This window comes from Perca fluviatilis, chromosome 22 (assembly GCF_010015445.1).
Source record: "Perca fluviatilis chromosome 22, GENO_Pfluv_1.0, whole genome shotgun sequence".
Taxonomy (NCBI): domain Eukaryota; kingdom Metazoa; phylum Chordata; class Actinopteri; order Perciformes; family Percidae; genus Perca; species Perca fluviatilis.
In genome coordinates this window covers 27,074,029-27,101,467 of record NC_053133.1, presented here as the reverse complement: position 1 = coordinate 27,101,467, position 27,439 = coordinate 27,074,029, and the positions used below count along the sequence as shown (strand labels likewise).

The following is a 27,439-nucleotide window of genomic DNA, read 5'->3' as shown; positions in this document are numbered from 1 at the left end:
CGCTGAGAACTTTGTAAGTGTACAGACAGTTTATTAAAAAGAAAAGAAAGACAGTAGCGTAAAACAGTCACGATCAGTCCAACGACGAACGCCGTGCTGGAGCTATGTTACTCTGGTTACTGGTTGCACCGCATTCGTCGCTCGACTGATCGGGAATGTTTACCCAGGATGGCGCCAGCCTGTTTATGTGAACGGTACAGTCTTTCTAAACTATCTTTTTAATAAACTGTCTGTACACTTACAAAGTTCTCAGTGCTTCGGTTTTACACGTAGGGACCTTCGTTATGCTACCGTGGAAGTATTTTGCGCCGGATTTCTCCTTTAAGTACAGTAACAAAGTATTTGTACTTTGTTACATTACATCGCTGGACCTCTCACACAAGTCAGTTGGTCGGTCATTGACCGAATCACACAGAAAGACAGCAAGACATTCCATAAAAACTCTTCCCTGCATCATTTCTTCAATTTGGAAATATATTCAAACAAAGCATTGCAATAAATAGCACATTGTATCCAGGGTTCAAAATTAGCACCATCTACTAGCCAAATGCTGGTAAAATATGCAAGTGGCTGGTAGATTTGCTTTACTCATTAGCCCAAAAAAACAATGGTAATCTATTGAGTGGCTGGTAAAATTTGAACATTCACCAGCCATTTGGGTGGTGGGCAAAAAAGTAAATTTTGAACCCTGATTGTATCTGTAGCCTGCTGATAGTTTTGTCCTTTTTTCTCAGAGTAAGTACAGGGACGGCAGCAAGAGGAGACTCTCCCAGAGCTTCTACTCTCAGCTCCCGGAGACCGCCGAGACCCAGTTCGCCAAAAGTGTCGCCGAGCTGCAGAGCGAGGTGAGACTTAGGCCATGGTCCCACTTGGCGTCTTTTATGACAAGAAAAAGTTGACTAGTGGCACTTTTGTAGTAAAACGCAAAAAGCTGGGCGCCCGGGTAGCTCACCTGGTAGAGCCGGCGTCCATATGCAGAGGCTCATGCTGCGTTCCAGACACAGTTTTTATGTACAGTACAGGCCAAAAGTTTGGACACACCTTCTCATTCAATGTGTTTCCTTTTTTATTTTCATGACTATTTACATTGTAGATTATCACTGAATCATAACAAAAGAATGAACATTTTAAAAGGTTTTTTTTTTTTTTTCTGTCAAAGTAGCCACCCTTTGCTTTTTTTATTAATAAGGGAAAGACTTCCACTAATTAACCCTGACAAAGCACACCTGTGAAGGTAAAACCATTTCAGGTGACTACCTCATGAAGCTCATTGAGAGAACACCAAGGGTTTGCAGAGTTATCAAAAAAAGCAAAGGGTGGCTACTTTGAAGAATCTGAAATATAAGACATGTTTTCAGTTATTTCACACTTTTTTGTTAAGTACATAATTCCATATGTGTTCATTCATAGTTTTGATGCCTTCAGTGAGAAACTACAATGTAAATAGTCATGAAAATAAAGGAACACATTGAATGAGAAGGTGTGTCCAAACTTTTGGCCTGTACTATATAAAATAATAATAATAAAGAAAATTTACCAATGGGCCACTGTGAGTTCTTTATGGGCCGGCCCGGCCAAAAAATGAAAAAGGCCTATTTATATCGGTGCGTCGGCCCACCGGGAAAATGCCCGGTATTCCAGATGGCCAGTCCAGCCCTGGGGGGTCGCCATTGTTGTTTATGTGTGTGTGACGTCAAAAACTGTAAGTGGGAGAACAACCATCTGGTACCAGTTCACGAGTAGTACGTTACGGGTTTGACTGGCGTTCCACGGCACTTTCACGGGTAGAAGGTTGTGAAAACACGAGTTACGGGTTGCCTGGAACGCAGCATCAGTCCTCGACGCAGCGATACTGGGTTCAAGTCCGACCTGTGGCCATTTGCTGCATGTCTTCCCCTGCTCTCTCCCCCCTTTCCTGTCTACAGCTGTGCTGTCTATTAAAGGCTAACATGCCCAAAATTATCTTAAAAAACAAAAAAACACAAAAAGCTGGCAGCGTTTTGGTTCCAAAAAGCAGCCGAGAGCATCTTTTGTTGCTATAACAACAGCTGCAGCAGTGTTTATTGTGTAAATATGTTTGTATTATTACTATTATTATTGTAACTAATTCAAATATTTCTATTTCTTATAATACTTTCTGTGTATTTTTTCTCCTTTTGTCTTTTCATGCGTATTAGTGTTATTCTGATGTGTGTACATTTTTTTCTTTCGAGCTGCTGTAGAACAGGAATTTCCCCAGTGTGGGATTAATAAAGTCTATGTTAACTTACTGCTACAGTAGCCTAGAGCGCTATGTGGAGTGGTGCTAACGCTACATAAAACAAAGTGGTGGAGCGAGCTAGAGAAAGAAACAGAGAGAGAGAGAGAGAGAGGTGCTAACGTTAGATAAAACAAAGTGGTGGAGCGAGCTAGAGAAAGAATAGAGAGAGAGAGAGAGAGAGCAGTGCTAACGTTAGATAAAACAAAGTGGTGAAGGGAGCTAGAGAAAGAAGAGAGAGAGAGAGAGAGAGAGAGAGGTGCTAACGTTAGATAAAACAAAGTGGTGGAGCGAGCTAGAGAAAGAACAGAGAGAGAGAGAGAGGTGCTAACGTTAGATAAAACAAAGTGGTGAAGGGAGCTAGAGAAAGAATAGAGAGAGAGAGAGAGAGAGAGAGGTGCTAACGTTAGATAAAACAAAGTGGTGGAGCGAGCTAGAGAAAGAAGAGAGAGAGAGAGAGAGAGAGAGAGAGAGGTGCTAACGCTAGATAAAACAAAGTGGTGGAGCGGAAGCCAGAGAAAGAACAAGAGAGAGAGAGAGAGAGAGAGAGGCGCTAACCGTAGATAAAACAATGTGGTGGAGCCGAGCTAGAGAAAGAACAGAGAGAGAGAGAGAGAGAGAGGTGCTAACGTTAGATAAAACAAAGTGGTGGAGCGAGCTAGAGAAAGAACAGAGAGAGAGAGAGAGAGAGGTGCTAACGTTAGATAAAACAAAGTGGTTGAGCGAGCTAGAGAAAGAACAGAGAGAGAGAGAGAGAGAGAGAGAGAGCAGTGCTAACGTTAGATAAAACAAAGTGGTTGAGCGAGCTAGAGAAAGAACAGAGAGAGAGAGAATAGAGAGAGAGAGGTGCTAACGTTAGATAAAACAAAGTGGTGGAGCGAGCTAGAGAAAGAATAGAGAGAGAGAGAGAGAGAGAGAGAGAGAGCTAACATTAGATAAAACAAAGTGGTTGGAGCGAGCTAGAGAAAGAATAGAGAGAGAGAGAGAGAGAGAGAGAGGTGCTAATGTTAGATAAAACAAAGTGGTGGAGCGAGATAGAGAAAGAACAGAGAGAGAGAGAGAGAGAGAGAGAGGTGCTAACGTTAGATAAAACAAAGTGGTGGAGCGAGCTAGAGAAAGAACAGAGAGAGAGAGAGAGAGGGGAGAGAGAGAGGTGCTAACGTTAGATAAAACAAAGTGGTGGAGCGAGCTAGAGAAAGAATAGAGAGAGAGAGAGAAAGAGAGAGAGAGAGAGGGGGAGAGAGAGAGGTGCTAACGTTAGATAAAACAAAGTGGTGGAGCAAGCTAGAGAAAGAATAGAGAGAGAGAGAGAAAGAGAGAGAGAGGTGCTAACGATAGATAAAACAAAGTGGTGGAGCGAGCGAGAGAAAGAATAGAGAGAGAGAGAGAGAGAGGTGCTAACGTTAGATAAAACAAAGTGGTGGAGCGAGCTAGAGAAAGAATAGAGAGAGAGAGAGAGAGAGAGGTGCTAACGTTAGATAAAACAAAGTGGTGGAGCGAGCTAGAGAAAGAATAGAGAGAGAGAGAATAGAGAGAGAGAGGTGCTAACGTTAGATAAAACAAAGTGGTGGAGCGAGCTAGAGAAAGAATAGAGAGAGAGAGAGAGAGAGAGAGAGGTGCTAACATTAGATAAAACAAAGTGGTGGAGCGAGCTAGAGAAAGAATAGAGAGAGAGAGAGAGAGAGAGAGTGCTAATGTTAGATAAAACAAAGTGGTGGAGCGAGATAGAGAAAGAACAGAAGGAAAGAAGAAAGAAAAAAAAAGAAAAAAAAAAAGAAAAAAGAGAGAAAAGAGAGAAAAAAAAAAAGAGAAAAAAAAGAAAAAAAAAAAGAAAAAAAAAAAAAAAAGAGAGAGAGAAAAAAAAAAAAGAAAAGAAAAGAAAAAAAAAAAAAAAAAAAAAAAAAAAAAAAAAAAAAAAAAAAAAAAAAAGAGAAAAAAAGAGAGAGAGAAAAAAAAAAAAAAAAAAAAAGAAAGAATAGAGAGAGAGAGAGAGAGAGAGAGAGGTGCTAACGTTATAAAACTAAGTGAGTTCCCTGTACCCGGTCATATCATATAACTCGCTGTGCTCCGACTAGATTTCCGCTCGTTGCTATGGAAACGACAGGTCCGACTACTCCGCTTGTCATTGTGGTCGGCTGTCAAACTTTTTTCCTCTTAAAAAAAGACGCTCTGAACTTAAGAAAAAGTCGTTGGTGGCTTTTTCAAAAAAGTGCTCACAACTTTTTGGAAAACTCTGTTTACTCCACAGGATTATAATGTAGAACAGACGCTGGCTGCTTCAACAAAGACGCCAGCGGTGAACGTCACTAACAGTGATAACAGTGATACAGACAGCCTTAATGAATCACGCTTTAAAATCCTGCCTCCATTAAAGTGTGTTTTTATTTTCAGACGCGGTACAAGGAAGCGGGTAAGAAGGGCGTGACCTCGTCTTTGTTCTCTCTTCTCCCCGAGACTTTAGAGACGGCTCACGCCAAGGAAGTGTCCGAGCTGCTCAGTGAGGTACAGTAACTATAGTAACCACAGAGACAATAATACTGGAGAGGTTTATCAATTCATTTATTGAGGCGACTGTCGCTGTAGCTCCGTGGGTGAGTTCATGTCTGGTCAACAACGTTAGAACACAGCGATGAAATGAGCTTTTTGATCATCATCACGTTGAGATCTAACAGGTTAAAACGCCAACTTTGAACCCGTCAAACAGCAAATTATAATGCCTTGGGATTTTCTATTTTAAATCTATTTTTGAGGCATTAAAACAGATTTTATTTCACGTATTAAAACGTGAATTTTAACGTGTTAAAAACAGCAATTTCTAATGCGTGAAAATAGCAATTTTTATCTTAAATTGCTGATTTATAGTACATAAAAATGTCTATTTTGAAAGTGTTAAAACGTCTATTTTGAAAGTGTTAAAACGTCTATTTTGAAAGTGTTAAAACGTCTATTTTGAAAGTGTTAAAATGTCTATTTTGAAAGTGTTAAAATGTCTGTTTTGAAAGTGTTAAACTGTCTATTTTGAAAGTGTTAAAATGTCTATTTTGAAAGTGTTAAAATGTCTATTTTGAAAGTGTTAAAACGTCTATTTTGAAAGTGTTAAATTTTCTATTTTGAAAGTGTTAAAATGTCTATTTTGAAAGTGTTAAAACGTCTATTTTGAAAGTGTTAAAACGTCTATTTTGAAAGTGTTAAAACATCTATTTTGAAAGTGTTAAAACGTCTATTTTGAAAGTGTTAAAATGTCTATTTTGAAAGTGTTAAAATGTCTATTTTGAAAGTGTTAAAACGTCTATTTTGAAAGTGTTAAAACATCTATTTTGAAAGTGTTAAAATGTCTATTTTGAAAGTGTTAAAACGTCTATTTTGAAAGTGTTAAAACATCTATTTTGAAAGTGTTAAAATGTCTATTTTGAAAGTGTTAAAATGTCTATTTTGAAAGTGTTAAAACATCTATTTTGAAAGTGTTAAAACGTCTATTTTGAAAGTGTTAAAATGTCTATTTTGAAAGTGTTAAAACGTCTATTTTAAAGCGTTACACATCGCTGGTTTAACTACTCAGAGGATCAATGTTTTTAACTTTAAAACCTTAATTTCTAACGTCTATTTTTAAAACTTTCTGCAGGAATCTTTACTTTTTAAACACAGCAGCATAAATGATAAAGAACACTGAGATCCTACATTCTAAGTTTTATTAACGATGGAATATATTTTGTGTTTCTTGATTTGTGTGTTCCCCCCGCATTATTATTATTGTCTAATTCCAGGTGAAGTATAAAGAGGACGGTAAGAAGGAGATGAGCATCAACCTGTACTCTCTGCTGCCTGAGACCATCGACACCCAGCACGCTAAAGAGGCCTCCAACCTGCAGAGTCAGGTATTCACACAACGTACTTTGTCTCACATTGCCAGACCCTCCTCCACAGCACTGCGGAGGAAGGTCTGGCTAGTCCGCACAGCATTCTGGGATGGGAGTAAAACAAGCTCTGGTTTATCAGCATTTCTTTAAACCAATCACAATCGTCTTGGGGTGGGGCTAAGCTCCGGACGGAGCCACGGTGCCTCTGCTAAATAGCCTCTGGAAGGAACTAGTTTTGGTGGAACATGTGTACGTTCAAAAATAGTTTTAGTCGTGCAACAGAAAACTCAGATTGGACAGATAGTCTAGCTAGCTGTCTGGATTTACCCTGCAGAGATCTGAGGAGCAGTTAACCATAGTCTTCACAAATCAGCCGGAGTTTATATATATATATATATATATATATATATATATATATATATATACACATACTAGCACTCCACTAACTTGAGGATTACATTTTGTCGGAACATCCAGACTAGAGCTTACCCATCGGGTTCGGTCTTCATTTCTATCATGTTACACGGGCTCGGGCCGGGCTCGGGTTTGCGCGGTAAATGAGCGGTCAGGTGATGCATTTTGATTTGTTACATTCCCGGGGATAGTGGACCCAAATGCAGGGAGAGGCAGGCAGGCAGGAGAAGGTTGAGGTAGAGGATTTATTGATTTAAACACAAAAACAAACCAAGGGAGTCCTGTGGGCTGCAGCAGGCAATTCTAGAAAAATCCAAAGGAATCCAAAAAAAAACAAGAAGCTACAAAAAACAGGAAGCATGGAAACTAGGAAAACCCAGGGGCTAAATAAACTAGGTAACGAGAAGACACAAGACAAGTGACACCAGGGCTGGGGAACAGGTGGAGCACATCAGACAATCACACAGGCGGGAAAACACAGGAAGCAGAACTAGGCATGACAAGACAGAAAACAGACTATCAAAATAAAACAGGAAACAGAACATAAACAGGGAAATGCACGACAGGGAACAGAAAGATACAAAACAAAATATACACAGACCACAATACACAGCACAGGATGAATTTACAAGAAAGGGAACAGAAAAATACAGAATAAATATACAAAAAAACAGGAAACATACAGAAATCTACACACAGGAAACAGAAATAGGACAAAATGCAAAGCAAAATACCGAAACCATAAGACGATAAGCGCGAAAATGGATGCTGAGGAGGTGAAACAGAGGCTGGCCTCTGGAGGACTTATTCTATTTCTTTGTTTCAACTTCCAAGTGGCCGATAGCCTACATTAGTCATGAAAACATGATGTTAAAAAATGTATGAATGAAAAACAGGGTAATTCTGTTGTTATTGGACGACGAGGTAACGTGGATCCGCTGGTGTCTCCTGCAGCTGAAGTATAAAGAAGGCGTGAAGCAGAAGAACCAGAGCAGTTTGTACCACCAGCTGCCAGAGACCACGGAGACACAGCTGGCCAAACAGCTGTCTGACCTGCAGAGCCAGGTACAGCACACACCAAGACACATGTCTGCTCATCAAACATGGCTGGACAACTTGTTCAACCCTCCTGTTGTCAAATATGACCCATTTTCAAAGTTTCCATATCAGAAATTTGGATTTCTTTCAACCAAATTGTCAAAAAAATAACGTGGGTGGTTCCATACAACACTCTTTACAAGTAAAAACAATGGTCAGTTCACTGTTCTCATTGGATTTGGGTGTTTTACTCAATTTTATAGCATTTGGAGGAAACAAATTGACAAAAATGTCTAAAAAAGCTTCAACAACGTTGAAAAAAAACGACAAAAAGATTTCAAAAAGTGCAAAAACTTGACAAAAACGTCGGGAAAAGTGACAAAAACGTCAGGAAAGGCGTAGAAAAACTAAAAGTTGCATGGGCGACTGGAAGACAAACACAAGGGGTTAAAGTCAGACACAAGTGTTAGTCTCTCAAACTTTTCTGGCTTCAAATATATTTAGACAGTTAAGTTTGAGATTCATATATATATTAGGGCTTTACACAATTAATCACAGTTTTATCGAAATCCTAATATGGACTAGTGCAATATCCAAACGCAGGGACGATGCAATATTTGTTAAAGGCTAAATATGTGTAAAACCATTCAGAATGAAGTGTTGTGGTGCTGCAGAGACGTCCCGGCCTACAGATATCCCACAGGCTAAAGGGAACATCTTTGTCAATATCAGTCCAAATAATCACAATTGGACATTTTCCTCATATCGTAGCCCTATTATTTATGTCTTCTAATATTTGGCGTTAACGTTCTGGATTGATTTCTACTCTTGTGGAGTGGCAGAGAACAGCAGTGAGTTGGAAAGTAATGCCACCAAAGGAAAACAGCATGTTTCCAGTTCTTACCCAGAGTGCTTAAATTATGGATTTTAAAACTTATCTTGAATGTTTAATATTCATCTCTTGATCGGCTGACTGTAGCGAGTGCTGCAGGGAATCAAAATGGCGGAGCAACTTTTACAGAGAAAGCAACTCCTTAGATCCTTTTTTAGCCACGATGCTGAGACAGTTAGGTGTATGTGTGAAGCAGGGGGCGAGTCTAGGATCAGACCTTTAGGGGGGCTCAGCCCCTAATGAGAATGTGACACGGCTTGAGCCCACCAGAAAGAGTCTAAGGCAACGTTCACACCACAAGACTTGATGCTTAATTCGGATTTTTTTGCTCTGATCCGATTTTTTTGTTTGGCTGTTCACATCACCTTCTAAAATGTGGCCTATATCAGGTTCCAGTGTGAACTGTTTGTGGTTTTGAACTGACCCGCATGTGCAAAAGACCAATATAACAATGACATCAGACGCAGCACGCTGTTGCACTAAAGTTAGGGAGCTTATGAAGGAAGTCAGCATTTTCACTTTTATTTCAAAATGTTTGTGTAATGGCAGCCGTAACATTAAGTAGCGTACACTAATCAGGTCTAACACCTCCCTCTCCCTCCAGTGACTTGCTCCATCACTGTTCTAGTGGACTACTACTAGACCTAGTCCAGTTTTTAATGTTACTGTCTGTGCCGGAGCATAATTGTGACAAATGTCGATGTAGATTGATGTAAAAGTCGCATCAAATCCACCTCGGTTGTTCACACTGTGGTCACATTGAAACAAATCGGACCTGTGTCTGATTCAGGACCACATATGGAAGTGGTCTAAAGGTTTGAGTTCACTTCTGAAGAAGTCTGACTTGGTCACTTGACCCCAAAAAAATCTGATTTGGGCCACTTTTGCCTGCAGTCTGAACGTAGCCTAAAATTCCCCCCCTCTCTCTCCCCTTTCATGTCTTAAGCTCTCATCTAAAAATAAAAGCCTAAAATTACCCCCAAAAAATCATCCTAAATCGTGTGAAGAATGTTTAAAGCTGGGGTAGGCAGTTTATTTTGGGCGTCGTTGGGCAGAAATCCCACAACAACCTTTCAGCATATTGTGATTCAAGTGGAAAACTAGACTTGAGCAGCTTCTCTTGGCTCTGTTTTCAGAGAGAGAGGGCGTTCCATATCATCCATAACATCCCCGCTGCTTTAATATCATACTTTCACAATGTCTTGTATGCTTTTGAAATGTGCATTACATACAGATACAGATTTATTTATCCCCCGAAGGTTAATTCAGTTTCTACAGTCCACCGAAACCTATTCATACATTCATAACTGCCAGTCATCAGTGACAGAGGGAGCACAAATAAAAAGGCATGTGCTAGGGCTGGGCCATATGGAGAAAATGAGATATCACTATATTCTGGAGCAAATACATCAAGATCGATCGATATTCCTTTAATGGATAGGACAGCTGAGATATGGAAGGGGCGAGAGGGTGGGGGGGTAGACATGCAGGAAACGGTCATAGGTCGGACTTGAACCCTTGACCTTCTGCGTCGAGGACTAAACCTCCACACCACAAAATATATTTATAGATAAATAATCATCATCCATAATGTGGTAAACAGTTTCAAGTGAAATCATTAGTTTCCAGCTGTATACTGACTATGTTTACATGCGTGCACGAAAATACTGTGATGTTAAAACATATGTGGTCCTCCCGTTGACCTATACGGTAACTTTTGGTTTTCTGGTTCCAAATGTAAACTTTTTTTTCAACATTTTATTGTTCTTTTTCCAAATTTTGTTTTGTCCTCGTCCCAACAATTTTTAAGCTTTTCCCGACATCTATGTCACTATTTCCGATGTTTTAGACAATTATTTTCCAATTTTTTTTCCCACTTTCCCAACGTTTTTGTCACTTTTTTGTATATTTTTGTTGTTTTGTCCCGTTTTTTTTTTTTTAAAGCTTTTTTTTCCAACATTTTAGTCACTTTTTTCAATGTTTTTTTGTAAATTTTTTTCAAATGCTATGAAATTGAATAAGAAGAAAGTTTAATTCATTCATTTTACTTCTTAAGAGCGTTGTATGGAACCATGCACGTTATTTGTTTTGACAATCTGGTTGACAGAAACCCCAAATTCTTATTCTTCTAAAGAAACTTTTTGAAAGTGGGTCAAATTTGCCTCGAGGACAACAGGAGGGTTCAAACAAATGTGCAATTCTTCGAATGATATCCCCCTCAAAATGTTTGACAACAGATTTTCTTAAAAGATTGAGTTAGTGTGTGCTCATTATTATCACTTTAGACAACGTACTTGTGTATCACGATATCTTGATATAGATGATTTCATCACGATATGATTCCATTGAAAGACGATAAATGATCACATTGAATTATCACCCAGCCCTAGCAAATGGGAAAATGTACAACAAGAAAATGATCTGAAATATGAACTGAATAAAGACGATAAAGTACGATAATGGGGTTTCCGCAGAGTCTGAAAAAGTCAAAAATTCGCAAAAGTATAGTGTTCTAGTTCTTAAATTCTCCTCCGTCCATGTAACGCTACCTCTAATGCTCACTGAAATGTTTTTTTTTAATTCTGTGGTGTAGATCATTATTACTCTGTCGCTTTTATTCAATTTTAACAATTTGATTGACTTTTCAAGTACTTTTGTGACTCTGAATTTCGTTGTACTTTCATGTCGTGATTATAGGTCTTAAATTTAATTCATAAAGGTCTTAAAAAAGTCTTAAAAAGTCTTACATTTGATGCGTTGAAACCTGCAGAAACCCTGGATAAAAAACAAAGTGCTGAGTGCATTGCACATACATACAGTAACAAATTCCAATCCACCATTTTTAAACATATAACCAATATTAGGTTTGTAAAAAACACATTTCATTCAACATAAGATTCTATGTGGCATTAAAAAGGTCTCGAAAAAGTCTTTAACTTGGCAAATGCTGCAGAAACTCTGGAAACAAACAGGCACCACTGGAGGTTGCAGGAAAAAGAAAAAAATGTGATATTTGTTTTTGCGATGTCTGCAGGCAAAGTATAAAGAAGCGGGAAAGAAGGAAGTGAACACCTGCCTGTACTCTGGTCTGCCTGAAACCCTGGAGACACAACACGCCAAAGAGAGCAGCGAGCTGCTCAGTGAGGTACGGGGCACAACGTTTAAATGCTGTGGACACCACGGGTCCTATCTCGCACCCGGCGCAGCGCAGAACCCGACCAAGTGTCTTTGCTAGTTTAAGACCGACGCAGTTGTCAGTTTCCTGTCCAGAGCCCACGTAGTTTAAATAGCAAATGTACCTGTGGCCCATGGGCGTGCTGGTCTTACAGGGAGGTGTGTTCAGGTGCATTCTGGGCGTGCTGGTCTTACAGGGAGGTGTGTTCAGGTGCATTCTGGGCGTGCTGGTCTTACAGGGAGGTGTGTTCAGGTGCATTCTGGGCGTGCTGGTCTTACAGGGAGGTGTGTTCAGGTGCATTCTGGGCGTGCTGGGCTTACAGGGAGGTGTGTTCAGGTGCATTCTGGGCGTATTGCTATCTTGAGGCAGCGGGAAGTGATCGCACCATTGACCAACAAAAACCTGGTCTAAAGTCAATAACGCAGCATTTCATTGTTATTTTAACAGAGCATTAGTAAAATGCTCCTAGGCTCGTGCACAGCGCGCGCACACTATGCTTGTTACACACACAGGGACGCACAGCAGCACACACACACACACACACACACACACACACACAGGGACGCACAGCAGCACACACACACACGCACACATGCAGAAGATTACAAATAAAAATATGACGGTGCAAATCCTCCATCATAACAGCAATGCTCCAAGGTCCAAACGCGCCTGGCTTTTAAAGGGAATGGGAGCTGATCTCTGATTGGTTGATTGCATGTTACGCCCAAAACACACCTCTGATTAATGAAGACACTAAGTACAACCCTTTAGAACCAGGCGCCCGGCACACAGACCCTTTTTTCAGCCATCAAACGAGTAAAAGTGTATTTGTGACACGCCCTAAACACACCTGCGCCAGGCGCTTCACGCTGTGCGCTTAGATCGTTAAAATAGGGCCCAGACGGTGAATCAAACTGCCCTGATTCTCACTTTCCATTTCCCCCAGATTAAATACAAGGAGAGCGGGAAGAAGGAGCGCTCCAGCTCCCTCTACTCCACTCTGCCCGATACTTCGGAAACCAGCTTCGCCAGAGAGATGAGCGAGATGCAGAGCGAGGTACAGATCTGACGGTTTCCTCTGATCCAAAACATCAACAGCACACCTGGTGTGTAGTTGACATAACACTGTGTTACTGTGAGGCAGAGAAACAGAGACTTACCTGGGATTAAATGAGAGGAGCTGTGACAGACTGTACTGTGGACAATGTACAGTATGATCACAGGAGATGGATTTATGGAGGCGATTGATTACTTATTATTATATACTATTATTGATTACTGATAACTTATTTTGTTATTTTATTCATAAATTTGAGACAATGCAAGTGTCCACGCGCCATCTTGGGAAAACAGTCACGACCAGTCGAACCCTAACCGTTAGTTAGTCACCCATATATTTTAATAAACAGATATAATTCATGCATTTCAATGTAATTACATTTCATAAACGTAATTCCTATCGACCCATTGGGAAACCACGGACCATGGGAGATTTCAAGTGACAATTTTTGGGACTTTGTCTTATTCCCTGTATCCCCCAGAGTTCGATAAGTCCATACATACCCTTCTCACTCTGTCTGAGGCACCCACCGCTAGCCTAGCTTAGCACAGATCCTGGAGGTAACCGGCTCCATCTAGCCTAGCTTAGCCCAGATCCTGGAGGTAACCAGCTCCATCTAGCCTAGCTTAGCACAGATCTTGGAGGTAACCTGCTCCATCTAGCCTAGCTTAGCACAGACCCTGGAGGTAACCGGCTCCATCTAGCCTAGCTTAGCACAGATCCTGGAGGTAACCTGCTCCATCTAGCCTAGCTTAGCACAGATCCTGGAGGTAACCGGCTCCATTTAGCCTAGCTTAGCACAGATCCTGGAGGTAACCGGCTCCATCTAGCCTAGCTTAGCACAGATCCTGGAGGTAACCGGCTCCATCTAGCCTATCTTAGCACAGATCCTGGAGGTAACCTGCTCCATCTAGCCTAGCTTAGCACAGATCCTGGAGGTAACCTGCTCCATCTAGCCTAGCTTAGCACAGATCCTGGAGGTAACCGGCTCAATCTAGCCTAGCTTAGCACAGATCCTGGAGGTAACCGGCTCCATCTAGCCTAGCTTAGCACAGATCCTGGAGGTAACCAGCTCCATCTAGCCTACTGCTCCCAATAAGTGACAAAATAATGCCAACATTTTCCTATTTCCATTTTGTGATATGTATAGTCACAGCGTGTACAAATAACAAGGTCACATGACACACAGCCATCTTCTAACTGTATACATACTGGGAACTATATTCTCAGAAGGCGAAGCACTGCTACTTCTGCTACTTGGGCGGAGTGATTTGCTCGCAGCACCTGAGAAGCCCCAAGCAGAGAGTAACAACGGTGCTTTTCAGGTGTTGCACTAATCCCTCCACCCAAGTAGCAGTGCTTCGCCTTCTGAGAATATAGTTCCCACACATGAGAAGGTGAGAAGGGTATGTATGGACTTATCTAACTCTGGGGGATACGGGGAATAAGACAAAGTCCCAATAAGTCGGCGTGTTCCTTTAAATTAGAAATGTCAAATATCTTTGACTGTAATATTGCATGTCTCATGTAGTCTTCTCACTTACAGTTTGGTCGACAAAAAGCTCTAAAAAAGTTAGCGACAAAGTTCCTTAGCCATCATTAAAAAAAATGCCAAAAAAGTTTTTTTTAAAAAAGCAATAAATACATCGAGAAAAGTTGGAAAAGCATCAGAAAAAGTGACAAAAACTTCAGAAAAGGCGACAAAAAACTAGGTTGGCCAAAATGTATTTGGAACCTTAAAGGTGCCGTAGGTAGGATTGTGAAGATCCAAGACTTAGCCAAAAAACTTCTCAGTCCCTCCCCCCTTTCTGCTAAAGCCCAAAACGGTCTCCTAAGTCCCTCCCCCCACAAGGGAGAATGAATGCGTGTGCATGATCAGTGATTGACACGCAGTTAGACATCCCCTCCTGGCCCTGATTGGTGCATCTGAACAGGGAGCGGTGGATTTTTGCAAATCTCACTACAGGCTGGAGGTGGTGCCAGAGGAGCCAGCTTCATGTACTACTGAAGCAAAATATTAAATATTTCAGCAAATATGACAGAAAGTTAGTTTTATAAGTCTTACCTACTGCACCTTTAACTGTAACCTTGACTTAAATGTGATCAAAGTCTGCGAGGGGCCGAAATTGGCCCGCGGGCCTTGAGTTTGACACACAGAGCAGGAAGGTGTTCTGCAGAAAGCTGCGTTATCGGCTCATTATATTGGATGTTTTTCATCAAGAGTCGGTCCTCACAAGCGAGATTATAATCAGAAAAAGGATCAAAGAGGTTATGTGCGTCGCCGCCTTTTTAATTTGCATTTTAACGACGTTGCAGAGAAACGGTCGCTAATGAGGCCTGGCTCGCCGTCAGCACGGACACAAAAGACCAGTTCATCAAGCACAAGACGATGAAGAGGAAACGATAAAAAGATACACAAAGACCAAACACAAAGGAGACAGATAAATATAAAGAGCAACAGTGTTAGCTTGGATAGAAAAAGAGGTTAATTGTTGATATGTGAGATGCAAAGTGTTTTTATTTGTAATGTGAAACCAGCAGCAGAAGAAGCATTCAGATCTTTAACTTAAAGGGACACTCCACCGTTTGTTGAAATAGTTCTTATCACGGTCTCCCCTGGCTGTAGATAGGTGGGACAATGCATTTTTTTGTCTCGGTGCAAGTAATTAGGTTGTTTTTTTGTCTTTTGTTGGCTCACTTTTACTCACAACACGCTAACCGGCAACATAGGATTCCATTCACTATGCTAAGCTAACTAGAACTAAAACAATGCATGCACAAAAAATGCGTTGGCCCACCTATCTACAGCCAGGGTGGAGCGTGATAAGCCCTATTTCACCAAACGGTGGCGTATCCCTTTAAGTAAAACTTGAGTAAATGTACTTAGTTACATATACACATACCCCCCCCCCCCCCCCAAACCTCTGTCGCAGCCTGTTCCTTCTGCAGCAGTATCACTGGGGCAAGTTCCTGTTCATCTTGTCTCGTAACTCTTAATATTTTAGGGGTTTTCTGTCTTTTTACAGACTAAGTACAAGGAGAGTGGGATGAAGAGCCTTTCTCAGAGCGTCTACAGTCAGCTCCCGGAGACCGCCGAGACCCATTTCGCTAAGACTGTTTCGGAGCTGCAGAGCGAGGTGAGGAAGTCTTCAGCACTGTTTCCTTCTAGCTTTGAGAATACTTTATTTTTGCTTCGGTGTTAAATCGATACCGTGGCTACGTACACGGACCCTGTGCCGTAGCCTGACGTGCACCTCTCGTCTGCTCGGCCGTGGCTTGGTAGTTGCATTTCCCTCCCGACTCATTTCCTGGTTCTCCTTCTCCATAAACAACATGAAATCAAGGAGAGGGTTAACTTCTCCTGCTCCAGATTAGCGATGGTCAAATGAAGCTTCGCGAACCACTGTCTTTATTTTCTGAGCTCACTAGATGGCGCTCTCTGTTCAAAGAAAAAGGTTTAAGGAATGGCAATTCAGTGGGTTTTCAACCCTTTGTTGAACAGAGAGCGCCATCTAGTGAGATCAGAATGTAAAGACACTGGTTCGTGAAGCTTCATTTGACCATCACTACTCCAGATCTCCCACTGTGGTCGGAAAGAACAGGGGAGACACTTTGTTTCTCTCACTAGGACTCTAGAGTCGCTACTCACTCTGAAGATAATCACCATCACTCTACCACTCACTCTACCACACACACTCACTCTACCACACACACACACACACACACACACGTATGCACACACGTATGCACACACGTATGCACACACGCACACGCTCAATGGTGTTTTAAGCCCCCCAACGTCTCCTTTCAGGCAGCGCTATGACCGTTGACTTCAAGGCACCAAACTTTAACCATAACCATTGCTTGTTTTAAGCCCCCAACGTTGTCTTCCAGGCAGCGCTGCCTGGAAGGCACTAGGATAAGGCAGTGATTAGGGTTAATGTTAGGGTTAGGTGCCTTGAAGTCGACGGTCGCAGCGCTGCCTTGAAGTTGAAGTTGGGGGCTTAAAACACCATTGACACACACACACACACACACACATACACACACCGGCCCTGCTATTCTCTTAAAGAGATCGACACACACACCAACGCACAAGTATAAACTTCAGGGCTCTTACGTAGACTACGGAAGCGAAAGCTCTGCGTGGAGCCTCTGCACAACCATAAATCAGACTTTAGTCCGTCCCACCGAGGAAGCATGGCAGAGAAGCCAGGAAATAATGTCAGGAGAGGGCCGCCAAAGTTAACCTTGATGCGATATTTTCTTTGCCACCGGAATATAATGTTTTATTCACAGCTTCGCTCACATAGAATGTAAATGAATGAATGTCGCTGTACCGTGATTACATGTTTTACAGTTCTCCAGTGCCAGTTTGTGTCTGAAGTTTCCAACAAAGTATCATTTGATTGGACGAATTTCAGATGAAGTACAAACGGGGAAAGAAAGACGCGTCCAGCTCTCTGTATTCCACTCTGCCGGAGACTCTGGACACGCTGCACGCCAAAGAGGCTTCAGAGCTGCAGAGTCAGGTAACAACACGCATCCGCTGGGATTTCCCAAGGTTTCTGGAAAGGATTGAACCACCAACCTTACGATTGGTAGGTGACCGCTTTACCACCTGAACCACTCAGGTGGTAAAGCGGTAAATCGTAGGTGGCTCGGGTGCTGCACCTAGACCTTAGAATGGTAGTGAAAACCCTGCAACCATCCCTGTGTCTGTCTTTTTACAGACGATCTATAGATAACTGTCTCTGCTGCTGTTTGTGTTCAGCTCAAGTACAAGTCGGCTCTGAAGGACGGTGCTTCCTCCGGCCTGTTCCACCTGCTGCCGGAGACGTTGGAGACGGCCCACGCTAAGGAAGTCTCCGAGCTCCTCAGCGAGGTAACAGCCAGCAGGACGGAGAGGACATTTAAGCCGTCGTCACGCCTATAGTTTGCTCGCTCTGGTCCGAATCAGCTGATGAGTTCAGTTGTTTTCTAGGTCAACATCTCTCGAGGTTAATTTCCTACGTCCATGCAACTCTACCTCTAAGGCTCTTTGTAGTTCTGTCGCTAGTCCAGATATAATTCACTGTATTATGACTACAAATGAGACAAACATGCAACTTGTATTGCAGCCAATCAGCTTTGGTGTTGTTGGTTGTGCGAGTCTCTTTCGGATTGTACCGCAGAAATAAAGTAGATTTTATTCTTAAGCTTTGGGGAAGTGCAAGTTAAGCGATATTTGGCTTAAAAAAAATGAATTAAGGCCTTAGTTGATGTTGCGATATAGGTCTTGAATTTCATTCATAATGATCTTTAGGTCTTAAAAAGTCTTAAATTTGGCTCGGTGAAACCTGCAGAAACTCTGGAGTTTGTAAACCTGGAGCGGTTTCCCCTTTTGGGTGGGTTTGGCTTCACACGGAGAAGATGGAAGCGTACCAGAACGCCACCTCGTCAAGCAGGTCTCGGTACGCTTGTTTGGTCCGCTTTTGGTGCGCATCCGAGTGCGATTGCTGCTTGAAATTTGGGGCTTGACCCAACGGTCTAAAAATCGCCCATGTTTTCCAGTACGCTGAGATCCTACATTCTGCGTTTTATTAATGATGGAATATATTTTGTGTTTCTTGATTTGTGTGTTCCCCCCACATTATTATTGTCTAATTCCAGGTGAAGTATAAAGAGGACGGTAAGAAGGAGATGAGCATCAACCTGTACTCTCTGCTGCCTGAGACCATCGACACCCAGCACGCTAAAGAGGCCTCCAACCTGCAGAGTCAGGTATTCACACAACGTACTTCTGTTTCCTTTCTCAGTAGCTTCTGTCATGATGTGACATATTCCTTAAGAAGTCTTTAAGTCTCAACAGGACAGCTTTATTATTATATTATTATTATACTTTATTGATATAAGCCTACTCTTTCTGTGATGGCAGTTCACATTATAATTCCCTTTCTTTGGCAGCACGTCCTCTAAAGACAGGGCCAACTCCAAAAACTCTTTCAGTTTGAGCTATTTTAGGAATACTATATGTGTCCTCTAGGGCTGCAGGATGTGAGGAAGATTTGGGATAACAGTGTTGAATATCGTGATAACGATATAACTTGCGATAAATAAACAGATATTAATGTGTTCTCAGTTCTGCTGCTTTCCGTATTCTGCTACAACACAACAGAGTGCTTGTTGAATTAAAAACAAAGGAAAGGAAACCATTCCCAACTTTCTCTTATTGAACAAATTGAGCAATTGAATTGAACATAAAAGGCAGCACAAAAGAGAATGAGTTGCATTTCAAAGTGCAGTTTTCTACCGACAACTAACAAACAATCTGAGTGTTTTTAGATGTCGCAGCCTTTCGTGATGTGTTTATTGCGCCAGTTAATATCACGATGACGATGACAAAACTAGGGCTGCTCCCTCTTAGTCGATTAGTCGACTAGTCGGTCGTTTTGGTCTTAGTCAACTTAGATTTCTGTAGTCCATTAGTCAGGTTTGATGCTTTTTTTCATGCTGAATGACTTATTTCCAAGAAACGTACGAGCACATCTCTGGTAAACACAAGAATTAAAGTGCTGCTTTTGCGTGACTCTTTGTGGAGAAACTCAGATTTACAGATCTGTCGATTAAATCAACTAATCGATTAGTTGGTACAATTGAATGAGTGTTAGTCGACTAAGAATTTCTTGCATCGAGCACAGCCCTAGAAAAACTATCTATTGTGCAGCCCTATGGTGTTGATGTGTATAGTAAATAAAACAAAAGCTCCAACGATAACTGAATGAAATGTGAAGTTTGGATTGGTTTGTTTTTGGGGTCTCCTGCAGCTGAAGTATAAAGAAGGCATGAAGCAGAAGAACCAGAGCAGTTTGTACCACCAGCTCCCAGAGACCACGGAGACACAGCTGGCCAAACAGCTGTCTGACCTGCAGAGCCAGGTACGGCACACCCTTTTAAATATTCAATTTGTAATAATTTGTACCAATTTGTACCATAATTTATAAACATATTCCAATTCAAAAAGAAATGATATTCCAGAGGTACAGATAAACACAGTCCAATTAATTAATAACCTGGGCTTACATTGAACAATTTGTAGTATGTGTATAATTACTGTTGTGTATGGGTAAAATATATGAATGTGAATATTCTGAATATATATTTTCATTGATTACAGATTTATTATCTCTGTTGACTTATTGTTTTGTAGCTAACTTATTTAATAGGAAAGGAAGCGTATAAAAGGGTAGGAGTACATAAGTTTTACTTCTTCCTACTCCTTTTTGAATGTGTAAATAGAGGTCTTTAAGTACTGGGAATTATGGAGTTTTATTTTTTAACTGTTTTTTTTTTATATTACTATTTTTTTCAGATGTTTTATTTTATTTACATGTTCAAAATATAAGATATAAATAAAAAATAAAAAATACCAGGGACAACGAGAACAAGACTGTCAGGAATGCGAGGCTTGGACCCAAAAATGCAGAGTAGAGGTAATTTTATTAAACAAAAGACTTAGAACATGAGGTGTCCTGAGGAAGGCAGGAAGGCACAAACGAGGCAGACTGATCTCATGAAGTGGCGTATGTATGACACGCCAATTCGTACGCCATTTAGGCGTGTTATCAAGACGCAGAATCGCTTTTTAGCGTGTTTATCAACGCAGTTTGCCCGCCATTTACATTATGAGTGAGTAGCGAGTAGTATAAAGGGACGTAAGTCTGAATAAGGAGGTTGGTTGGGGTGGTGGACGGGTAAAACACAGGACGTGTGGCGATTTTTTTGTTTTTCTACTCCAGATATCTGAATGAAATGTCACTCAACACTCACTGGCTGTAGAGTCTGTAAAGCCGCACTTTGTTGTGTGTTCATGTTAAATAAAAAGAACATAAAAATACATTAAAAAAGTAGATTAATGTAACTGCTTGGGGGCCAATTCTTAATGTAGACATTGATACTTTTAATGATGCACCAGGTTAGACGGAACCTTGTTCAATTTTTTCAAAGCAAAAATAGTCTTTTCAAATGAAATATCGCAAATCGACACTGAATCGAAATCGAATGGATTCAGGAAATCAGCGGCGATACCCAGGCCCTATTAACGTCTGTTCTGAGCTACATCTCACTTATTTGAAGTCAACATTTTACTTTAAAGAATATCTCAAATTTTAAAAGCTTCTCGCGGGCAGTTAAATACTTCCTTTTAGACCATCAGATCTGCTCTCACTAACGCTTTTTATTCCATTGTTGTGTATATCTGTGTATTGCACCTTCGGTGTAAATAGTCTATTTACATTGTCTTAACTGTCTTTGTCGTATAAACATGTTATGTTTATTGTTTTTGTCATGTACTTAACTCTGTTATGTCATTATAATTGTGGAGGACTACAGATGGAAAGTAGCATAATGCTAAATCTGGTGCAGCCATCTTTTTAATGTAACTGCACATTGTCCTGCTAAATAAACTAAACTAAACATGTGTGCATGTCACCCTGCAGACCAAGTACAAGGAGGCGGGTAAGAAAGAGGAGAAGACGTCTCTGTACTCCATCCTGCCTCACACCATGGAGACGCAGCACGCCAAGGAAGCCGCCCAGCTGCTCAGTGACGTAAGAGTCGATAAATTAACTTCTCGTTTAGGTCCGAGCATGTCGCCAAAATGCAACACAACGGTTGGACAAAATGTCATCCCTTCCTCCTCTGCTTGTTGATGCTGATATTCCCCAGATCAAATACAAAGAAGGCGGGAAGAAGGAGATGTCCAGCTCCCTCTACTCCACTCTGCCCGACACGTCGGAGACCAGCTTCGCCAGGGAGATGACCGACATGCAGAGCGAGGTGAATAACAACACAGAAACGATGTCTGAAAAATAGTGCATATAGCTGCCGAAAATGGAGCGTGCCTCAACACCAAAAAGCGACAAGAAAAACAACAAACGTAAAAATAAAAGCGTTAAAGTGCCCATATTATGAAAAAAAAATCACTTTTTCTGGGATTTGGGGTGTTATTTTGGGTCTCTGGTGCTTCCACACACATACAAACTTTGAAAAAATCCATCCATGGTGTTTTGAGTGAGATACGGTTTCTGAATGTGTCCTGCCTTCAGTCTCCGGGTGAGCTGGTCAACATCTGCACGGCTTTCTACGTCACTAGCCGAGACGAGGGGCCTAGGGGGCTAACCGTTAGCATGCTAGTACTAGCATGCTAGCTCGTTCTCAATGGCAAAACACTGCTACAACACACACAAATTCCCCCTAATCTACAAAATAAGTTGTATAGAACTACTTCCATGTCCCTGTTCTGCAGGTATTCCACTCAAAGTGTGAAGTGCGTCCTGGTTTAGAAGAAGTCTCCCGGCTAATCCTGCCTTTGTACTGGCTGAAGTTGGAGAAAACAGCTAGCTAGCTCATGTAGTCCTTACCTAGCTACTGAGCATGTGCGACTGAGAGCAAAGATGTTACAGAAGTTGGGAGGTCTCACTCTGTAGCTAAAACAGAGAGCTCAACACACAGGGTGAAAAGAGGAGCGGCAGTAATGTGCAGTACAACAAAAAATATGGTGTTTTTTGAAAATTAAACCATGCAAATCTATTCTGGTACAATCTCAAAATACAATTATGAACCTGAAAATGAGCAAAATATGGCCACTTTAAAAACAACCTAAAAAATTGAATGTTACAACTACCATGTTTCCCCTAACGTACAGATTTTTAGGCATTCTTTTATCAAATAACTTGAAAAATAGTGCATGTTGCTGCCGTAGCCCACCCCTAGGTGTAAGCTGAGCCCCGAATGTTCGCTCCGCCCCTGATCGTGAAGTGTCTCTTCAAACATTTTTTGGAGCTTGATTAAATAAGCATGAGCTCTCCAGTGTGCGGGAGGGATCCTGGATGTGCTTCAGCTGAGCGCTGATGCGTCCTTAAAATGCAGTAAGAACTGTTTGATTAGTTATAAATAATCGTGACCCCATTATCCAACGCTCTCTGATGTTTTTATGCCTCAGACACTCATCGGAGGGGGATCAAAGGGGAATCACAGTGTGTTCCCAGTGTGCTTTAGAGAAGACCCATTAACAATGACTGATCTGTGTCCAGATCCCATGTTTGTCGGTTATTTAGGGTCTCATTGTGTCCACAGAGAGCTTCCGTGGAGCGTGTCAGGCGTAGATCCACAGATTGATTGCTGCTGCTTTTTTTTTTTTTTCTGTGACAGTTCTGCCTGGGGGTGCAACGGATCACAAAACTCACAGTTTCGGATCGGATCACGGTTTTGTGGTCTCGCGTTGCCAGACCTTCCTCCACAATGCTGCGGAGGAGGAAGGTCTGGTTAGTCCATTCCTGGATGGGTGAAAAACGTGCTCTGGTTTATCGGCATTTCTTTAAACCAATCACAATCGTCTTGGGGCCGGGGCTAAGCTCCGGACGGAGCAACAGTGCCTCTGCTAAATAGCCTCTGGAACGAACTTGTTTTGGTGGAACATGTGTACGTTCAAAAGTAGTTTTTAGTCGTGCGACAGAAAACTGAGATTGGACAGATAGTCTAGCTAGCTGTCTGGATTTACCCTGCAGAGATCTGAGGAGCAGTTAACCATAGTCCTCACAAATCAGCCGGAGGTTAGAACGCCAACACAGAGACAGAGGAAGGGGACGGGCCATCCGGACAAACCCCCCCCCGAAGTGGAACGTCGTGGATTTAGACTACGGTTTGGAGTCTCGGATCGGATCAATTTTCGGATCAGCACAAAAAAGGGGGGGAGTTTAAATGATTTATTAAAAATGTAAAAACAATAACTTCTAACAGTAATTACTTCTGTCACCAGTAAATTGCTGTTCAACAACAAAAACAGATGAGAAAAGGGTATTTTACAATAACTTTGAATGCACCACAAGGTTTACCAGTAAACGCACCATTTAGTCCCGTCTGCGTGGTTTTTCCGACAACAGCAGGCCAAGTGCGTAGCGTCTGTACCAGCTCTAAGCCCCTTATTTTATATATATACAGTACAGGCCAAAAGTTTGGACACACCTTCTCATTCAATGTGTTTCCTTTTTATTTTCATGACTATTTCCATTGTAGATTCTCACTGAAGGCATCAAAACTATGAATGAACACATGTGGAATTATATACTTAACAAAAAAGTGTGAAATAACTGAAAACATGTCTTATATTTTAGATTCCTCAAAGTAGCCACCCTTTGCTTTTTTTTATTAATAAGGGAAACAATTCCACTAATGAACCCTGACAAAGCACACCTGTGAAGGTAAAACCATTTCAGGTGACTACCTCATGAAGCTCATTGAGAGAACACCAAGGGTTTGCAGAGTTATCAAAAAAAGCAAAGGGTGGCTACTTTGAGGAATCTAAAATATAAGACATGTTTTCAGTTATTTCACACTTTTTTGTTAAGTACATAATTCCATGTGTGTTCATTCATAGTTTTGATGCCTTCAGTGAGAATCTACAATGTAAATAGTCATGAAAATAAAAAGGAAACGCATTGAATGAGAAGGTGTGTCCAAACTTTTGGCCTGTAGTGTAGTTTAACCCTAATCTCTAACTACCAACTGCCTCTGATGGGACAGCGCTGTAGCCGGCTCTATCAACACGCAACGTTCACGTGAACAGAAAATTACTTTTTGCGTGTAACTTTTCGCGGCAAACCGTCCATAGAGATTTATCAGCTTTACTCTAAGTAAGGTTGTTTTTTTTTTTAAACGAACCCTGGAGCGTTTGGTCGGATAGTCCGGTTCGTTTCCGGGCGGCGTGGAAGCTCAAACGAACTCGGGTCCGCTTGAAAACAGGGGGTCACGGTCCACTTTGAAGTGAACTAGAGTTTGGTTCACTTCAGCTGAGAACGCGATGCGACCACAAAAGACAGGAAGTGAACCCAAAAACGAGAGCATTTTCTAGCCTGCAGCTTCAACCTTGCCACACAATTTATGGACTCATACAAGATTTAGGCTAAGGGATGATAACTTTCAGATCCATAACCTGTTGTGACCCAACGCCGCTGGTCGTCCGCGTGACATCATCATCACTCTTTCCTTCACTCGCTGTCTGTCAGCTGCTCACCTTCTTCGCCTTCTTCTAAAATATTAGAAACACTAAAGCACAACCAGAAGACCCGAGACGTTATAAATGTGGTGTTGCTCCATTATTTATTAGAACTGTCGGCGAGTTTCGGGTACTCTCTCTCTCTCTCTCTCTCTCTCTCTCTGTACTGTCCAATAAACAAGCGGCTGCCTTGATCGCGTGACGTGCATCTTCACCCCCCGAATTGCTCCGAGTCCACCAAACTATAGATGTGAAAGTGCCCTAATAGCGACAGTAAATATTTATTTCACGCTATCATTGTGGTTAAACTTTGCAATTAATCCGTGGTTCACATGCATTCCTGAACCATGAGCTTTGATCAACTACGGTCCGTTACACCCCTAATTCTGCCCCGTTTATCAATCAAACCGATCTCCTCCTTTGTTTTTCCATCTCTTCCAGCACAAGTACAAGGAGGACGGCAAGAGACGCCTCCCTCAGAGCTTCTACTCTCAGCTTCCAGAAACGGCCGAGACTCATTTCGCCAAAACGGTCTCTGAGCTGCAGAGCGAGGTGAGAGGAGAGATATCACCAATGAAGCCCTGCTGACGTTTTTAGTTTGAAAATCTTTTTTCGTGCAACAGCTCACAACATTGCCACACATAAACACATAAACATTATGTACAGTACAGGCCAAAAGTTTGGACACACCTTCTCATTCAATGTGTTTCTATCTACTATTTCCATTGTAGATTCTCACTGAAGGCATCAAAACTATGAATGAACACATATGGAATTATGTACTTAACAAAAAAGTGTGAAATAACTGAAAACATGTCTTATATTTTAGATTCTTCAAAGTAGCCACCCTTTGCTTTTTTTGATAACTCTGCAAACCCTTGGTGTTCTCTCAATGAGCTTCATGAGGTAGTCACCTGAAATGGTTTTACCTTCACAGGTGTGCTTTGTCAGGGTTACTTAGTGGAATTATTTCCCTTATTAATAAAAAAAGCAAAGGGTGGCTACTTTGAAGAATCTAAAATATAAGACATGTTTTCAGTTATTTCACACTTTTTTGTTAAGTACATAATTCCATATGTGTTCATTCATAGTTTTGATGCCTTCAGTGAGAATCTACAATGGAAATACTCATGGAAATAAAAAAGGAAACGCATTGAATGAGAAGGTGTGTCCAAACTTTTGCCCTGTACTGTATATGTGATTAAAAAAAAAAAAGGTTTGCAGCCAGTTTATTTTCCATTCTGGGTTTCTGTTTTTAGATGAAGTACAAAGAAGCCGGAAAGAAAGGAGCGACGAGCTCTCTGTACTCGACTCTACCTGAGACGCTGGAGACGCAGCACGCCAAAGAGGCTTCACAGCTGCAGAGTCAGGTACAGTACACAGCCAACATCTGTCCAGCTGTCTCCGTTTGCCCATTTAGGAATCTGGGCAAAGTCCCAGGTACATGTAAAATCAGGAAAATGCCCACTGAAGTCCCAGAAAATGCTGGTTATGCACTTGAGGCTACATTTTACTGTACATTGCTACGTTTTGGTTTAAAAAAAAAACAAAAGGAAATCCTTTCCATAATGTTGTCAGACACTTAGAATATTTGTATTTTTTATAATAACTACAGACATATTTTTTTATCTTTTATATTTTATGGATATTTATATTTAAATACATACGCAAATAATATATATATTTTTTTAGTATGTTAGTAGATACTTTTTTTAAATGAGAGCATATTGCTCGCTGAGCCTGTTTCTTGTCCTTGCCTGGACATACAGTATGTCGTTCCTTGTTTTTTCTTGTTGTTTGTTTTTATTTTTTGTGTGGTGCAAGGGTGGCTCTGTGAGAGCACCCTAAATTTCGTTGTACCTCACAGTGCAATGACAATAAAGGCTATTCTATTCTATTCTATTCTATTCTATATTAATCTGAGTCTGTCAGCAACAAAACGAGCACTTTTGTGAAGGTAAATACAAGCTGGACAATTGTCCTATTAACTCATATTGTAGCTTGTTTCTCCGCTGCCGACTGCAGCGATCTCACTTAATACTGGACCAATGTCAGAGATTGGTGTTCCCATCAGTCACTTAGACACAAAAAACACATAGGAACATAGAGTCAGGTTGAAAAAAGACAATATTTAACCATCAAGGTGTATTTTGTGCTTTTATTTCCTTCATCTGGCTGTAAAAAACCAGTCCAGTTAAAGTGCTTGTTGCGTGTTTTGACCCTGTGTGCTCCAGCTGAAGTACAAGCAGACTTTAAAGAAAGACGCCTCCAGTCTGTTCCACCTGATGCCAGAAACCATCGACACTCAGTTTGTCAGGGAGCAGACGGACATGCTCAGCGAGGTAACGGAAAGTTCAGACTTTGATTCAAATATTTCTTTGGTAATAGGTGAAAATACCGTAGTAATCTGTAATGCCACTTTTACACACGAAACCCAAAATATTATGTTCAGCCGCTGCGGAACGTGAAGTCTTAGAAGACGTAGACGCTTTTGTATTTCTGTTTGGGTCTTGCTGTGATCCTGCTGGACACATTCCAGGACTCATCTCTGCGTTTCCTCTCTAACCTCCTGGCTGCGTTTTCTTCTTTTCGTCACAAGGTCAAGTACAAAGAGGAGGGTAAGAAGGAGATGAGCGTCAGCCTGTACTCCCTGCTCCCCGACACCATCGACACCCAGCACGCCAAAGAGCTGACAGACATGCAGAGTGAGGT

The 27,439-nt window shown here is 41.4% G+C and overlaps 1 protein-coding gene across 1 annotated transcript in view; it reads left to right on the top strand.

Annotated features, from left to right (window-relative positions):
* The window catches only part of LOC120552734 (nebulette-like), an 82,568-nt gene that overhangs the window by 27,927 nt on the left and 27,202 nt on the right, over positions 1-27,439 (top strand). Inside the window, exons 10-26 of the mRNA XM_039790962.1 lie at positions 735-845; positions 4,649-4,759; positions 6,022-6,132; positions 7,483-7,593; positions 11,493-11,603; positions 12,580-12,690; positions 15,720-15,830; positions 17,118-17,225; positions 17,468-17,578; positions 18,346-18,456; positions 19,500-19,610; positions 21,171-21,281; positions 21,400-21,510; positions 25,169-25,279; positions 25,987-26,097; positions 26,962-27,069; positions 27,327-27,437. Coding sequence (XP_039646896.1) covers positions 735-845; positions 4,649-4,759; positions 6,022-6,132; positions 7,483-7,593; positions 11,493-11,603; positions 12,580-12,690; positions 15,720-15,830; positions 17,118-17,225; positions 17,468-17,578; positions 18,346-18,456; positions 19,500-19,610; positions 21,171-21,281; positions 21,400-21,510; positions 25,169-25,279; positions 25,987-26,097; positions 26,962-27,069; positions 27,327-27,437 — 1,881 coding nt within the window. The remainder of the gene's footprint in view (positions 1-734; positions 846-4,648; positions 4,760-6,021; positions 6,133-7,482; positions 7,594-11,492; positions 11,604-12,579; positions 12,691-15,719; positions 15,831-17,117; positions 17,226-17,467; positions 17,579-18,345; positions 18,457-19,499; positions 19,611-21,170; positions 21,282-21,399; positions 21,511-25,168; positions 25,280-25,986; positions 26,098-26,961; positions 27,070-27,326; positions 27,438-27,439) is intronic.